This window comes from Oryzias melastigma, linkage group LG14 (assembly GCF_002922805.2).
Source record: "Oryzias melastigma strain HK-1 linkage group LG14, ASM292280v2, whole genome shotgun sequence".
NCBI lineage: Eukaryota > Metazoa > Chordata > Actinopteri > Beloniformes > Adrianichthyidae > Oryzias > Oryzias melastigma.
The window spans coordinates 14,195,377-14,212,408 of record NC_050525.1 but is presented as its reverse complement, the minus strand read 5'-3'; the positions used below and the strand labels follow the sequence as shown (position 1 = coordinate 14,212,408).

Sequence of the window (17,032 nt, the reverse complement as noted above, 5' to 3'; positions counted from 1 at the left end):
AAATGTAGTTTTAGAGTGTTCAATGACCTAAAGTGTGGTTTGGATTTTGGCCCATAGTGTGATTCAGTTGGACATGGCCTAATGGCTTTATAATTTAAAAAATATTTTGCAAAAACGTAGAAAAGCTGTGATCCATTCATTTCAGACATTTAATTTGGATTCAATGAAAAGATGTTAACTTATATTTTCTTAAGTTGCCTTTATTTGATTCAGGTTCAAGTTCAGAGCACAAGAGAGTGAGCACAAGTTCATGCTTCCAGGGGAAATTGATTTATAATTCTCAGATTTGTCTACGTTGTACCATACATTTGTAAGATTTTCTTGTTTTTACATTGTGTGACCTCATTCCTAAATGAACATCTGAACTGTTTGATCACATTCATACAAAAAAATGGCAAATTCTTAGTTTTTCCTTTTTATTGATTTCGAACATGAAGTAATGACCATGCCGAGCATGCAGTTTACAGTGTTTGCATTATTTGAAGAGTTTTGATGACAGTGGTACACTATAATTATTTAGGATAAGCAGACACGGACTGCTAGAACCAGTTGTGTGAAACTTTCACGTTCATTTGTTGTTTTTTTATATATATCTAGAATTCTACCATCCTGGTTAAATCACATTTAATCAAGGCAAAGCGGGATGCAGATCCTTTATTTGAAATGTATATTCTCTGCTATTCTATTCCTTTAAAACTCTCTTGTGTTGATTCTGCTTGATTCTGTGATGTATTTGTCCAAAGAAAGTCATTTTTTCTTCAGAAAATAAAAAAAAATAAATAAAAGTTTCACAAAAACTGTTTTCAGGTCTCAATGAAAATAAAGACATCTGCTCAATTCCTCACAAAGCTAACCTTTTTTCTTTTGCATATTAACAGGCACAGTGATTGAATCAGTTCTGTTTTTAATTTAGGACTTTCTTAAGAAGATCCTTGCTGAAAAAAAGTTGGACTATTCTTCCAACATCTCAATCTGCAAAAGACTTCTTCAACAGTGAGCATAAACAAATCTGTCTTTTATCAAATGTTTTAACTGCAAAGCAATTGGATCTTTGCTTGCCACACATTCATTATATTTGGTATGTGCTGAAACTGAATCTAACATATTGATTCTAGCAAGTGTTACAGTTTATTTGCAGATGAGTCTGAAGATCAGATCTGCTGTGTTCTCTAACAGATGTGATGATGCTTAAATCCAGGTCACTAGCAGCAAACTCATTCCTGCACATGCACTTAGAATCAGGAAAAACTACAGAAAAGGATCTCAAAAGGTCTCAACGATTTGAAGTATTGCAGCTGCAATTTACCTTCAGACAGATTAAAATGATTTTTATCTAAATCCCATAATGATCCACACCTGCTCAAAAATTCACATCTTTCAAAAACTAGATTTTAAAATCAATGATCTTTTAGTGAGAAATTCATTTGACTCACATCAATGCATTCAACTGCATTTTGGGATGTTTTTGATTTGTAAGTTCTGAGTTATTTTACTTCCTTAGAAGTGAAACTAACCCTAAAAAAGAATATATACAATATTTTTCAACCAAGCAATCTCATTAAATATATTTTTGCTGTATTTTTCGGTAGCACTAAAGGATCTTATTTTACTGTATATGATGCGTCTCTCATGGTCTTTATAAACCCATGTTTATCCATTATTTCATTTGCTAAATGACTTGTTAGTATATATGAGAGGTTTTTTTTATCATTATCTTTTGTTTATTCCATGTCTATGGCTTTATTCCTGCAAGTGTAGTAACACAAGAACACACTGACATTGATGTATGGTCCTTGTGTGTCTGTGTGCAGAAGTGATGAAGAAAGACAGACGAGCCGAGCAGCAAAAATGGGAACCGGTGAGCTACTGGATGCTGAGAGTATTCGGAGACGGGGGCTTCACCACCAGGTGCTTTGAAGAGTCTGACATGGGACTGACAACACCCTCAATCAGGTTCTTGTTGCAGTCACCAATGCTGCTGTCGGAGGCCTGTTTGGGGTACGTGGCACTTCCTGTCAGGTCCATGAGTTCCTCCAGAGCCCGGTTGTCGTTCAGCACAATGTTCTGCATTTCATTGATGGGCGAGAACTCTGGGATTGAGATCAGTTCTTCCTTTGAAGCTGGACTAAAACATAAGGAGAAAAAACACATTTTTACTTTTGTTTTTTCTTTGGCTGAGTAGATCACATTTTCCAAAATGTCACAGCGCGATGACCTAAATTCAAGCTTTTCAGCAAATTCAGCAGGTGGCTCCAGAGGTTTTACGAAAAAGTTAAAATGTTACCACAACATGGCCGCCCAGACACATTTCAAGGTCGTGCGGTGGCAGTCCAGTGACAAGAGGGCGGCAGGAAGGCAGCAGCGCGATAACCGGCTGATGGCAGGGTCTCCAAGGTTCCCCAAATCATCTGATGATCAGCCGATTTCAGACCGCCACCCTCCAGCCACTCCTCTGCCCCTGTGCTGCCATCCTACTGCCATCATCCAATTGCTGGACATGGTACGGTAGCAGCACAGGCACTCGACAAGGACTGTTGACATGGGCCCTGCGATGACCAGACATTAATCTGGTCGTGAGTCCAAATGAGAAGACGACAACGCTCATCATGGCACTGAAAGCACCACAGCGACACAGAGACCTGGGTATTAACAAATCGTGGTTATTGCTGAAAATAACTCAGTTGTGCTTTCTCTGGAAGTATGTTATCTAAAAATGTGTAAATTTGATAAATTGACAAGATTATAATGTGTGCTCAAAATCTGAGTTGTAAATGTGCACAAGTGCCGCTTTTTATACATCCCCTGGCCACCAAGACTTGATATGGACAGTTGCCCTCTGGAGACATTTACACATCGTCCAATCAGAGCTGCTGCGGACCAGCGATCCAGCTACCACCACCCTGTGGCCGCCTAGCTGTCACCCGATTTTGTAACGGGCGTCATCCCCGACGACCTACGGTTTCCTGACCACCGCCGTCTACATTCATGGCCACGCCAGCAATTTTTTTGGGCATCATCAGACAATCTTGAAGATTCTGCTAATGCTTTCCCATCGCGTGGTGGCAGTTGTATTTGTGACCATAGCATGAAGAAAGTGTTTTTTCCTAAAGGAACTTGTGATCAGTGTACCGTTAACGGGCGAGGGGACTTACCTGACCTCCATTGACTGCACGTCATCACAGGAGCTCGAGCGCTTCACATCCAGAGGCTCCAGCTTGATAACTGGAGGGGGTAAGTGTTCCACTGACTTCTCAGAGGGTTTGACCACCTCCACCTTGTCCTTGTCTCCCTCTTTGACTTTCCCCACAGCTGATACCTGTGCATTGAAGCTTTTGCCCCCTAGAAGGTTGCTCACAGAGTTAGCACCCCCCTCATTTTGGTTAGCATTGGTCGCCTTCACAGGCTCCTTACGCTTCGTGTTTTCTCTGTGCTGCTTGTTTTCATTCATGTCCACCGGCTGCTTTACAGCACCAGCTGGCGAGGTTTCTCTCCCAAACTGCCTGCCATGCTCTCCCTGCTGTTTGCCTGGCCTCTTTTCAGGAGCCACATGGAGAATCTTTTCCTCTCTACTCTCCACCAGAGCTGTTGCATCTCTCTTCAGAGGAGAACCCCGTTTTGTTTCAGCCTGAACCTGAAATTCAACCTTTACGCTCTCTTGCTTGATCACCTCAGCATTAGTCTTTACGTCCCCTGTGAAGAGTAGAAGACATTGTGGCGGGTTTTGTCTTAATTAGTCTCTCCAACAAAGTTCACAGACATTTAACTGAGCTTCTTACAAATGCAACGTATAACTATCATGATCACACATGGCATTTTAGGATACATTTTCCAGCCTAATTGTTGTAAAACTCAGCGGTTACTGCTCAAACACCGTGAGCTTGCCCTGTTTGAGCAGTCCCCAAGAGAATGCTGAGTGAATGTTACAAGGGCATTTTCAAGAGCAGACTAATTTTACAGTCAGCTCTCTCCGTGGCTCTGATCTGCAGAAAAAAAGTCCTTCACTGCAGATGCTCCTCCATATTCCACAGAAAAGTCAATCCCTGTGCTCTGGAAAATTAGCTGCTATAATCCGTACATTGATTTCTGAATATGCAATAAAAGTTCAAACCATGCAAATGTGCAGCTGAAAGCAGCAAATAAATGTCCTTATAAGCATTATTTGAGCTGTCAGGGTGAAACTAATTTTAAAAAGTCAAATTTTTCTCATTTTATATCCACCTAAAATATAAAAATAAAAATAATGAATAAGAGACTTTCCCAAATTTGGCTGGAATCTATTCCGCACTTTTAAAGATGTTTCAGTCTTGGGAGTTGGGGGTTGTAAGTGTGGGAGCTGAATCAATTTTTCCCAACACCCCTAATTATCATGGCCAAAGATTAAAGAATCATTAAAACAAGCTTCTTTAAGCATTGCAAATACTTAAAGCAGCCTCAGATAAATAAATACATACTTTTGATCCTTTACGTTGTTACGACCTTCCACTCTTCTGTTCTCTTTTGCCACCCTTACCAAGTCTTCTGCCCTCCCATATCAAATATTTTAGCTCCGCCCATGTCTTAATTATTATCCATCAAAATAGTCAAATCAAAAATCTGCATCCAGTGTCTGGATGATGCTTTTTTCAAAATCTAGTCAGATTTGTAAAAAAATAAATATCTTTGGAGAAAAGATCATATTAAATGCATCAAGTAATGCAGTGCTTGAACCTCCCTCATTAAATTTTTATTTAGTAAATAATGCTCTTAATGGGTAAAAAGATAAGAAACTTCACAAACTATTAACAAATAATATGTCATCTCTATAAATTCTGTTAAATTGGGTAAGCTATTATGCCAAAAAGTCTTAAATTTGAAAATGAGTGAGCTTCATTTGCTATAAATACTCACTAAAAACTGTAAAAAAATTCATGCAGAGTTTCAATAAAAAGGTTGTTGCATTGCCCGCAGTGCAAAAAAAAAGAAAAAATCTCAATGCTGTGCATTGCTGTTGAAAAATCCAGCTGAAGCAGCAGAATCCGGAGAAAAAATGCTGGAATGAGGATGCTGTCTCAAGACAAGCCAACTCAAGAGAAAGAAAATCTATTTTTCTATTTCCCATGCTTGAGCTTCACTGATAAATAAAATCAAACAATAAATCACACATGCCTCGTTTGCATTTTTTTTTCTTTTTTTTAACAGCCACAAGGCAAAAAGCCGGGGGCAACGAAAAGGTCAAGCCAACTTAAAGAGCCTGCAGGGTGGCAAAGCACACACTGACCTGTGACATGTGTCTCCACCTGCTCCTCCTTTTGGTTCAAGGCAGAAAGAAAGACATTCAAACCGGTCTCACCAAGAATAGAATTTAATACATATAAAGAACAACAGAGAGTTTTGATAAAAAGAAATACAAAAGCAAAACGAGAGTCTTGGTCATGTCATCAGCAGGAGTTAAAGGCAGCAGGTCTACTCTGGGAGAACAGTCTCTAAAGTACCTTCATGTCAGCTTCACCTTTCCGGGTTCTCTTCATGATTTCCTCAATTCTCTGTAAACAAATATCTGTATTAACTCTGCGAAAAAAGAAGAGCACTGAAATATTTTTGAAATGTACCTTTTTTCTGAGTTGCCTCTGCTCCTCCTCTTGTTGCGTGAGCAGCTCCCTGTCTTGTCGCTGGCGCTCCACGCCTCCTTGAGGCTGCGGCTTGACTTTGTCAATCTGTTTACAACACAAGAATGAGTGTTAATAACCAGATTACAAGTACAAAAGTATTATGATATAAATTATTATGACCTCTGTGTCCTCCTGGATCTTTAGCTCCTTTTGCTGCTCCCCTTTTTTGGTGTTCTCCTCTTTTCTCTGGCCGTTTGGTTCTTTCACGTTGTTCCTCCTCTCTTCCGTAGGACGAGCCTTCACTTCCTGCTGCTGCTGCTGCTGCAGGGCGAGTTTCTTCTTTTGCTTCTCCTCCATCAATCTGATCAGATGATAGTTTTAACATAATTTATATTTTGGTAAAAGATCTTGTCATCAGCCCACATGAACGTACCGTTCTTCTTCCTCTTTCTTCCGCTGTTTCTCCTCCACTTCTTTTTGGGCTCGAGCTTGACGCCTGCGTTCAGCGAGCAGCCTGGTGGCCTCCTCGGCGTTCGTGGTGCCGCCTACCAACTTCCCCGATGGGGTGACTGGTGGAGAATCTGTCAAAAACACAAGTTAAAAAAATGAGTGGAACTTTGAAAAAAGGAGATTCAGATGAGAAGCTTCACCTTTGTTTTTGTCGGCGTCCTTTTTCCCAGGAGAATCCACTTTTATGGTTGTCTGGTTCCTTCTGTCCGGAGACTGACTTTTATCCACGCTGAAGTTCTTGTCACATTGTTCGGTTTTGCCAGATTTGGATTTGGCGGTTTCAGAACTGCCATTTTTTTGAGCTTGCAGAGATGAGTTTGAGCTGTTGACCTCAGCGCTAATTTTCTCTGCTTTGCTCTTTCCACCTTTTCTTTCCTTGTGCTCCTCCCTCCGATCATCAGCTGACGCGTTTGCCAGGTGTCTCGTTGGAGAGCGATGGTAGTGGTGGGGGCTGCCTGGAGACTGGGGGCGTGGCTTATATGCCAACCTGAACAGAAGAGGGAATATTTGTGGTGCAGAAACTGAATCTTAAAGTAACAATACCTTCAAAAAAAAAAAAAAAGCCTGTCACACAAGAAAAATAATCTTATTAAGAAATGTAGCAAAATAATTTTAATTTAAGAAAATATGTCCTAGTGACTAAATTTCATTTCTTAAAGGGCCTATAATGCAAAATCAAATCTTTTTAGCTTTTAAGTGCATTATAGTGTTAATTCCTCCCAAAAAACAAACCCAAAGCGGTATTTTGATTCATTCCCGCATTTCTGAGCAAACCTCTAAAATCCTACTCACTTTGCACCAGCCCCTCCCAATCCATGAATATGAGTGGGTCCTCACATTGTGATGTCACAAAGTGAGGACAGCCCCTTCCAGGAAGAGTCTGCACTGCCAGCCCCGCCCCCAGGCTAACACACATACACACTTTATCTGCTGAGCTAGCAGTGCACATCCATCTTTGCAAAAGTTCTGATGTTTTATTTATTATTATTTTATTTTTTATTTTTATTTTATTATTTATTTGAAAGGGACAAATACAAAAGAACATAGATCATTGCATTAAAACAATCTGATGCTTTATCACAGTGTTTATAGCCGTGGTTAATTCCCAACACCTGTCCCTACAGGAGCTTGTACTGAAAAATGTTTAACAGTGAAAAGGAATTACAAAGAGTAACACACAAAGAAATGTCTAAAAACTGAAGAAATTCATTAATTCAGAAATTGTACTCAACTATAGTCGTATTACACACCTCACGAAACTAAATCATAGATTTTATACAATGTGTTTGCAATGCTGTATCTCTGATAACTAAATTTGTATTTGTTTTTTTAAAGATGGACACTAGTTAAAGATTTTATATTGGTGGGGAGACTGCTTTGTTATCGTGGGTGAAATGCAGACATTCTGTCTAGGATGACATCATGAAATGGGCGGCACCAACATTGAGTGAAAGGCGGAGCCTCATAGATTGAGTCACCTCAATTCGAGGTAGGAAAAAGGAGCTTTAGTGTGCCAATGGTAATATGTTATCTTATATGAATATAGTTTACTCTGAAAGACATAGTCACTTTAAAATAAGAATTCTTGGACAGATCATTTGAGAAGTTTAAAAAAAATTGAAGAACTTTTGACTTATTTCTGGGGGCCTCCTTTTGTAGTTTAGAAATAAAACGTTTAATGCCAAACAAAGAGTCCTCTTACCTCGAGGGAGAATTCAAATGCTTTGGGACACAAGCTGGAGACTCAGATCTTCGCACGGGGGACCCACAACCAGGGGACCCACAACCGGGGGAAGCGGTCCTTCGGTCTCTTCGCAGGCGCTCTTTCTGTTGTTAGGACAGGAAAAACTGTTGGATTCTGTGTTTAGGGATGAAGTGGAGACCGTGGCATCCTGGAATTCTGACCTTGGGAGTGTTTGGGGTGGACTGAGAGCCTCCCTGAACTCCAGCTCTGTAGTGGTCTGCAGGGTTGAGTGAGTTGCAGAAAGGTGACCTGTGAGGGCTGCAGGGAGCTGCACGATCACAGACATCGTTGCATCAGACAACAGCAAGCTAGACTCACAGAGACACATTTATGAGGGAGACATGGAGGCATGATGAGGAGACGAATGGCCGTCCGCCTCTTATATATATATATATATATTTTGATCACTCATTTAGAATCCCTGTTCAATTTCTTAAAAACTTTACAAAATGTTTACTGTTACACAAATATTAGTGCTTCTACAGGCAAAAGCAGCAGAGCAAGAGACAGAGTATCCATCGTCCGAGCAATGAGCTGTCGGGCTCTCTGCAGCACTTCCTCCCTTTGTGAGATTTGCTTTTCTGCTGAAAATAAAGCACAGATCTCAGCTGAACACTGCCTGATAACTGAGAGTCACAAGCCCACAGCCGCATTTTGAAAAGCTCTGCAAAGCAAAAACGTAATTTATTTTGCAAAATAGCTGCACTTGTTTTTAGAACCTGGCGATACGATACATATCTCGATGCATGTCTCGCGATCCAATACGTATCGCGATAAATTCCAAGACTGTACCAGAACAATTTTTTACTTTTTTCAAGAGTATAACTAAGAAAAAAAACTTTACCTAAATATTAATATGCTATTTAATGCAATAAAATGTTAAAATTAATTTTATTTAATGACCACAACATATAGTAATGCAACTGTATACTGATACTGGCAGCAACATGGCACAGAGTTTTGGTTCTGTACCCATCCTCAGTAAAAACGAAGTAGTACAGGTCTCATAACAACAAGTACCGCGAGGCTGACAGAACATTTAACACTGAATCTTGCAAGATCTTGTTGTTTTGGTCGTGGTGCAAAGCTGCTCAAAGTGGCTCAGTGTGCTGCCACCTACAGGTCGGAGGTTTAGGTGGAAAACAAAAGTAAGACGCTGAAAGATGCTCATTAACAATTAATGAAATATCGTCTTGTCGGCATTTTAAATAGTATCGCCAGATGAAATATCACAATATATCGACAAGATTTTTCCCTACACCCCTACTTGTTTTAGTCTTTTTGCTAATTTATTGTCATTATGAAAAATAAGGAGACACAAAGCTTCTGCAAATGTGTAGAATTGTTTTTTTATGTATTCTAAGAGGACACATCTGATTCATCGTATTTCAAAAAATGTAATAAAAAAAAGTATGTTTGCTTTGTTCTGTTAAAGTGATTTTTAAAAATAATTTATTTCTAACAAAACATTAAATAGTAAATTTAAAAAAAAATACTAAAACGAAAGCCACACCTGATAGATGTTTTGGACCGTTAGAAAAATAAATAACGTTCTATGTATTATTTGGAGTTAAATTTGATTCCTATTTGCTGTATTTGTAGGATTGCTGTAGGAAAAAGTTTGGTAACTGCTTCAGAAAAGCTCCTTGGAATCTCCACACCTGATCCCACTGTGATTTAATTTAATTTTTTGTTTGGAGAATGTTTTGACAATGAATTGTTATATGAGCATAACTTCCTATTTACAGTCTTCATGATAGAAAAGTACAGTTCTACCATCAGGTCTGAGTGCTACATATGCAATGTGCACAGTTAATATCCCAATTGTTTATTTCGTCAGCCCTCAATATTTAAAAAAATAAGTTTTGCAAAGCAAAGATGAACAAAGCAAACATTCCAGCATCTGATCTCATCCAAAGATTCCAGAAATAATCTGACATCCTTTGTAGCTCCTCATCCATTTGTCACTAAAACAGGAGTCTCTAAGGAGTGCGGTCATTTCAGCGAGCTGACTATATCCGTCCCTGTTTCCCTGCACTTGAATTCTAGGTCATCTGCGTTTTATCTCCAAAGCCGTCTGCTGCAGGCAAGCGCCACTTAACTGCTGTCAATGTGAGGGTCTAATCCTGGGTTATCACAATCAAAAATGAAAGAAGCACTCCCAACTTATCAGCAAACTGTGAAAATAATACCTCCAACCCTTCGACCAATGAGATCTCCCTGTGTTGCAGTGATCTTCTGCCTGCTAGTGATTAATTACAATCTGGAGCAACTAATCTAGAGGTTTTCTTCTGCGAAAGCCATGCTCTGAAAGCATATGTTTCCAAGAAGTTTGGATGGATGACAGCTTTCTTCATGGAGCCACAGCTGTTGCATTGTCCTCTTTTGTCCTGTGAGGAGTTGCAACAGCAGCTGCAACACCTCACTCCAAAAACAGAGGAATCTGATAAGCAGCTATTATTACACATTCAAGATAGGCCATTAAAGGGTAGCACAACAGTTGGAGGCTGACTCCACTCTCAGCCCAGATTTGAAAAATGCAAAAAAAAGGGTGCGGGGCGAGCGGGGGAGGAGTAGTTTGGATCGGTGACAGTGAGGTTAGCTTAACGTCTTCAATATGGAGAGTCAAGTAAAGTGATGCCAGTATCTCCACAAAACTTTCTGTTGAGGTTGATGATATTTTCACTTTCTCCTGAGGCAGGCGCTCATACTCCAGACTGAAGGGGGCCCGTGTCTGAGTGGTAAAAGGATGCTAGCATCATAAGCTAATAAGGGCTAACGTATTAGGCAAACAATCCCAAGTGAAATTTTCATTGCAAATCCATCACCAGACCAGATTTCTCTGGATTTAATGTCAATTTCACTCAACCACTGTCAACTAACTTCCAAGTCCACTGGAAATTTGTGCAAATCAGAAGATTTTTGACAAGCCATGTTAAAGCTAACATGATAACGACCGACCCTTACAGAATCAAGGATGGGTGGGCAAGTTGACCAATCACAAAATTCAAATATACTACCTTGTTTCAACCTGTAGGGGGCAGCAAACAGACGGTTTTGGACTAAAATTTCAGGAATTAAACAAGTTTATTTTAAAATGTCAAAAATATAACAAGGACCAACAGACAAAAAAAAGTTAATTTAGTGTTTGGTTACCCTTTAACATCATAGCTCCAGTGTTTGCGTTCTTTGATTTACTGTAATGTCTTCATTGTCAACACGATCAACGTAATTCCAGCAGAATCTGAAGGAGAAAAGCGGTGCACGCCGCTTTTCTCCTTTAGATTCTGCTGGAATTACGTTGATGGTGTTTTGATTAAAAAGTTGCAGTACGCTAAAAGTTTTGTGTTTAACCGTCACCGGTGCCGCATCAGGTGTTAAAGGGTTAAGGAGCGCAATATACCTTTTTAAACAACAAACATTTTAAACAGAAACAGGAAACATCTCTACGCTGATAATATCATCATTTATTCGTCTGGTCGCTAACTTCCCTCTGCAGCATCCACCCTCCAACTCCGCCTAATTTACGTCGAGAAGTCTGTCCAAGACTAAATGTATGCTATTGTTTGATTTTGTGTGTTTGTCGTGGATAAATGTGTACTGCCTATTTTTGTCATCCTGGATTTACTCCTGCTGGGCTTTTCTTGCCACGTCATCATTGTAAATGAGAAATTGTTTTCAACTAATCCTGGTAAAATTGAACTAAAAAACACAAGAAATTAAACAGAAAAAACAAAAAATGAAGCACACTGCGGATACAAACTGCTTCGCACTAATGCGATTTACCTGAAATACTCTCTGAAATGCATGCACAAAACTTTACCCAGCAGAAAGAAAGCAGTCACTGTATGCGCTTTTGTCATTGTTCTCTAAAACCAGATATTTGGATGAAGAGGAGGCAGAGATGCATTCGGGAGGGCAAGGGGGGCTTAACTTTACCAGATTCGCTGGCAGCAGGAAGGGGGGAGGCAATGCCATGGGAAAAGGCGGAGGCAGCGGAGAAAGGGAGTGGGGCATTCTCACAGTCACCTATAAGCAGCAGGCAGAGCAGAGCAGAGCAGACAGAGCGTTACCAACAGTTCTCAGGTCCTCACTCGGCTGTGGACAGGATAGCATGCAGCAGGGATGTCCTGTGGGCCCATCGTGGTGAAAAATGGCAGTTTTTGTGCTTTCAGTTTTAATGTCAACAGGATTTTTACTTATTGTGATGAAAAAAAGATTCCTGAAATACTTTTAGAAGCTGTCAAATTAGGGTAAGATAATCAGGACATGCATGCAGAGGTAATCCCATCTTTGGAAAACGGGAAATTTGTGTTTTAAAAGTCTGCAGCCACAGCGACGGCTTATAGAAACAATAACTTCATTTAAATTCAAATGTATTGCTTGAAACCTGTTTCCATGCTTCCTGCATTCAGTCCACATTTATCTCCAAATTCTCATGCAGGTCTCACCTGCTCCTGGAGGGCAGCCTCTATTCCAGCGTTTAGTCCTCTGCTCCAGCTGCAGACTCCTCTCCAGAGAGCGCCTCATCAAGGCTTCAAGTCGCTCCTGAACGCAGCACAGAAGAAGCACTTTTTATTTCAACGTCACTCCTTCCAAAATCCCTACAGGATTTAACATTGGCAGCAAAGTGTTTTTAATTTATTGGGGGTAAAAAAAACACATCAGATTGGAGCATGATCACTGCTGATGCAGAAAAACTCTCAGCTGACCCTCTCTTCCTCCAGCTGCTGCCTCCTCTTCTCCTCCACTGCAGCTCTGCGCTGCTCCTCTTTCTGTCGCTGCTCCTCCAGACGCCTCCAGCGCTCCTCCACAGTGCGCTCGTACTGCAGCCGAGCTCGCCGCTCCTTCTCCCTGATCAACTGCTCTCTTGCCGCTGCAAAATTCCGCAACATTTCATTCTTATTTGATTCTTTAAACATATATATATAATAATTTAATTGTTTCGGTTTTTGAAAAGTTTGCTGTAGCTTCAACTTTAGACACTGAAATAAATTAATGAAGGTTTTTGTCTTCCTGGAGCTGCAGGATTATCTTTAGACCTACTTCTGCAGACTCATTTGATACTGTCACATACCATCTGATCCCATCTAAGAAACTCACAATGAATCTTTTCAAGAGAGCAAAGCCCCTACAATAGCCGTGAAAAGTAACGCGCTCAGACAGAGTTTGATTTGGGATGAACTTCAGAGGAACCCAGAGGCGTTTCCTACCCAGGCTTCTCTCCCTCTCCTCCCGCCTCTCCTTGGCTAAACGCATCCTGTCGTCCGTCTTCATGTAGCCCTCCACACCTGAACGATCAGGAGATGGGTCAGTGGATACAAAACAAAAAAAGCAGCTAAACTTTAGATCCTCACCTTGTTTGGCACCATAGCTGTTAGCTGCTAGGTGTGAGGGAGATGCAAATCCATTCATGTGGGGCTTCTTGTCTGAGCTTGAAGGAGCTGCAGGGTGGAGAAAGCACAGTCAGCTTTGTTGGAGGTGCAGTTCTTCTTTCTCACCAGCAGAGGGATGTGTGAGTTCATTTGTCTCTGAAGTGCTTTGGGTTGCAGAATGCCAAGGAGTGGACTGCACCATAAGGCAGTGGAAGGGAGGCCACTATCTTAATGTGGTCATCCTTTCACACATGCTGACCGTCACTCAAATCTACACTATCTGTGCGCGTGCAGACCTGCAACTGCAGATTACAGGGATTCTAGAAATGACGACACGTTGCAAATCATTAGGTAAATGACTTTCATCAAGAGGAAATCTTTTTAAAAGAAAGTAAGATTTATGTGACAGAAGCCGGAGAGATTACTCACTACTCCTTCCTGTCCGAGCAGGAGAGCTGTGGCCGTTTGTCGGAGATTTCTTGTCAGGGAGGAGAGTGATGGATGGCTGGGGCGTCTTTTCAGCTAATGGAAAAATAACAACGTGTACAAAACTTAATTCTTTTGAACAACTTGAACAAGAAATTCTGCATTGTATGATGGAGTTTTAGGGACACAAAAAAGTCATATTATTGTAAGTTTTAAGTCATTAATTTATTACCTTTTATCTTGTAAGTTTATGCCTTTTTTCTTGTAAACTTATTATTATTTTTTTCTCATAAATTTATGACTTTTTTCTCAATAATTTAGGACTTTTTTCTTAAAAATGTATGCCTTTTTTTAAATAAATGTATGACTTTTTTTCCCAAAAAATGTAGGACTTGTTTCTTGAAAATTTACTATTTTTTTACATAAATGTATGACTTTTTTTTCTCAGAAATGTACGAGATTTAAAGTAATTAACTTACAGCTTTAAAACATGTAAATTTACGAGATGTCTTTTAAAGTCATAAATACATGATTTATTCTCATAATTTAACAGTTATGACTTTTTTCTTGTTAATTTACAATATTTAAAGTCATGAATAGAAAAAAATTGCCTGGTAAACTGGTCCTAATACTCTGTTGTAAGAATGCAAGAAAATAAAATAAAATAAATCCAAGAAAATGTGAATAAAGAAAACACTAAACATATAAGTAATTTAACAAATCTAAATATTTTCAGCCTATTTCCAAAAAATGACTCAAACTCAGAACATTCACGTAGGAACATTAATGACTGACATGTACAGTAGAAAATATTAGGCAAGTGAGATGAAAAAAGTGTCTTAGATATAAAAATAGGTATTAGGGATGCCACATTTAAGCTTAAAACCAAATGATATGTTACACCATTGAACAATTATACTAAATTTAAGAAAGATTTATATTTATTGTTCCATTACGTTACACCAGTCTTAGCGTGGGCTAACTGAAAGATGTTTCTTCATCATTACCTGCTAATGGCGGAGCAAGAATTGTCAAAATTCTGTTGGCAAAAAGATGTATTTCAAACAGTTACATTAATATTAATTGGGATTTAGGGAAACATTTTTGGCCAATATATTGTGATATTTTGTTTGTCTAACAAATCAATTTTAATTGATTATTTATGAGCTTGCAATAACATCGCTGGGAAAGTATTTTGCACTGGAGTTTTGTCCTCTGTTCTTATTTACTTCAACTCTCTTATCGTTTACTTTATTCAGATCTCTGTGCTTCTGTTTGGTGCAGTGTGATTCACATGTTGTTCCTCTTTCCCACTCCTCTCCCTGGGGAGCGGGAGAGATTTCAGATTCCAGGTGAATCGTCTGTGCTACTATTCTTGGCCGTTCTTGCCCCCTGTAGCTCCGCCCCTGTTATTTGCTTGTATGTAGTTTAAAAAAATAAAAGATTTTTCTGAATTTTTAGTTTTTTGTTGTTTCTTTGTAATACACAAACCATGTATTGAATCAAAACAAAACCCCAAAATTTAAGTTTGAACCACATCATGAAAAAAGAAGATTGATTTAAATATAGAAAAGATTGTACAAATATTTTTTTTTCTTAAAAGAAATGTTCAAATGTCACAAAAATGTCACATAAATGCATTTTTTAGCACTATCTGTTTTTCCTTGTTTATATGTTTTTTAAGGATTACGTATTTTTCTGTTTTTTTGAGAAAGGCACAAGTTAGAAGTTATTTTTCGTCATTGTATTTATTTTTAGCAGCAGGTTGGGGGGTTTTGGAGTCAAAACTAAACATAACTTCACCTCTTCTTCATCTCCAGATTAATCTGTGTGGAAACTGTTGGAGCTTTTCACTAAACTTTTTTCAATTGTGCAAATGAAGATGAAGAAGTGATGAGCAAAGATGGAGGAAGAAGAATTTCACATGGATATAAATGGACCAAACAAAGTGTATCTCTATACTTTTTGGAGGTTTCTGTTGCACACAGTCTCAGAAAAACACAGTGAACAGATCTATAAAGGAGTCCAGGTCATCAATGACATTTTCTTCCACCTTTAGGTAGTCAGGATGAGGATGAGATCTCCGTCATGCTCCATGATGACCGAGTTTTTAACCTGCAGAATCATCAATGGTCTCATGCGCATAAAACGCAGATTAACCCGCGCGCCTGCCCGGTTCGCATCCATCCAGCACCCCCACCCCCATCCAGAGAATCGAATCACGTCATCATCGCCAATTACCAGAAAATTCGCTTTGAAGTGCATCCCAGCACTGAGGCTGACAACCTGCCCCCATAAGAGCGCGCGCTGGCACACAAAGAGAAAAAAAGGAAACAAAGAAAATCGTATTTATTTACTCTTATTTATTTAACATTAACTATCTAGAGTATTATTTAAAGAAACACCAAAATAAAGGCAGTTTTCTTCATAACTAGAAGCAAAATTTGCCATTAGAATGGCCAGGAAATCAAGCAGTGAAGCGCAGTCATCGATGCGCAGCCGGAGGCAAAGCGCAGGAAGTCAGATGCGTCATTCACGAGCCTGCTCCGAATCCTTCTGTAACCTTATCGATAGTCGTCACATTTGTCTCAGTGAAGAGTGAATCAAGCTTACCTGCCGTCGCGCTCGGTGATGTGACAATTTTGGCCATGGCGGCAGCAGGTTTGTGTCGCCGCGCTGCAAAGAAACGAGCGCGCGGTCAGCGCAGCCGGTCCGCAGTGGACGTGCGCAGGTTCTCCTCCACAGAGAGGACAGCAGCAGCTCAAGCAGCAGCAGCAGCAGCCGGCTCCAGAGACGGTTTCGTTGCGTAGACCGGGATCATGAGGAGATCGATGCTGCTGGGATGGGACGGAGGCGCGCATGCGATCGGGTTTACAACTAGGAAAGTGTGCCAAAACGCGTGAGCGCGCGCTGAGATACAGGCTGACACCGAGAGATTCCTGCTGCTCCAACACAAATCACGGATATCTGACTAAGACTGCTGGATCTGGTTGGATATGATGATCAAGATGGGAAATGTGGCCAAAATGCACCCAATGTATGTCCATACAATGACCTTCTGAAAGTCTGCACCCCATTTAAAGTTCATTTATTCACAACTGTTATTAAATTTAATTTATCATTAATAATAATAACAACTAGATTGACAAAAAAGCTAACGATACAACAAAATCAATTATTTTCTACATTAGTGCATTTTACTGTAATATTTTTTTTTCTTTATTTGTGTTCTTTTAGTGTGTATGGATTATAGAATTATATTTAAGGTCCAAAATGTAAGCTTCATTGTATCAGAAAACCCCTCTAGTAAATTATAACAATTGACAATAGCACATTATTACATTTATTTAAATTATTATTACATATTAATATGTTATGTAATTATATTT

The 17,032-nt window shown here is 39.6% G+C and overlaps 1 protein-coding gene across 1 annotated transcript; it reads right to left on the bottom strand.

Annotated features, from left to right (window-relative positions):
• Window positions 1-182: 182 nt before the first annotated feature.
• Window positions 183-16,920, bottom strand: LOC112140182 (MAP7 domain-containing protein 2). The gene is made up of 17 exons (XM_024263072.2): window positions 16,257-16,920; window positions 13,647-13,739; window positions 13,200-13,286; window positions 13,056-13,133; window positions 12,555-12,718; window positions 12,294-12,390; window positions 11,782-11,871; window positions 8,004-8,110; window positions 7,801-7,925; window positions 6,239-6,585; window positions 6,022-6,169; window positions 5,769-5,949; window positions 5,589-5,693; window positions 5,472-5,522; window positions 5,258-5,285; window positions 3,153-3,690; window positions 183-2,125 (listed from the first exon to the last, which is right to left on the bottom strand). The coding sequence occupies exons 1-17, from the start codon at window positions 16,291-16,293 to the stop codon at window positions 1,864-1,866; spliced, it is 2,538 nt and encodes an 845-aa protein (XP_024118840.1). The 5' UTR covers window positions 16,294-16,920; the 3' UTR covers window positions 183-1,863.
• Between the last annotated feature and the right edge of the window lie 112 nt (window positions 16,921-17,032).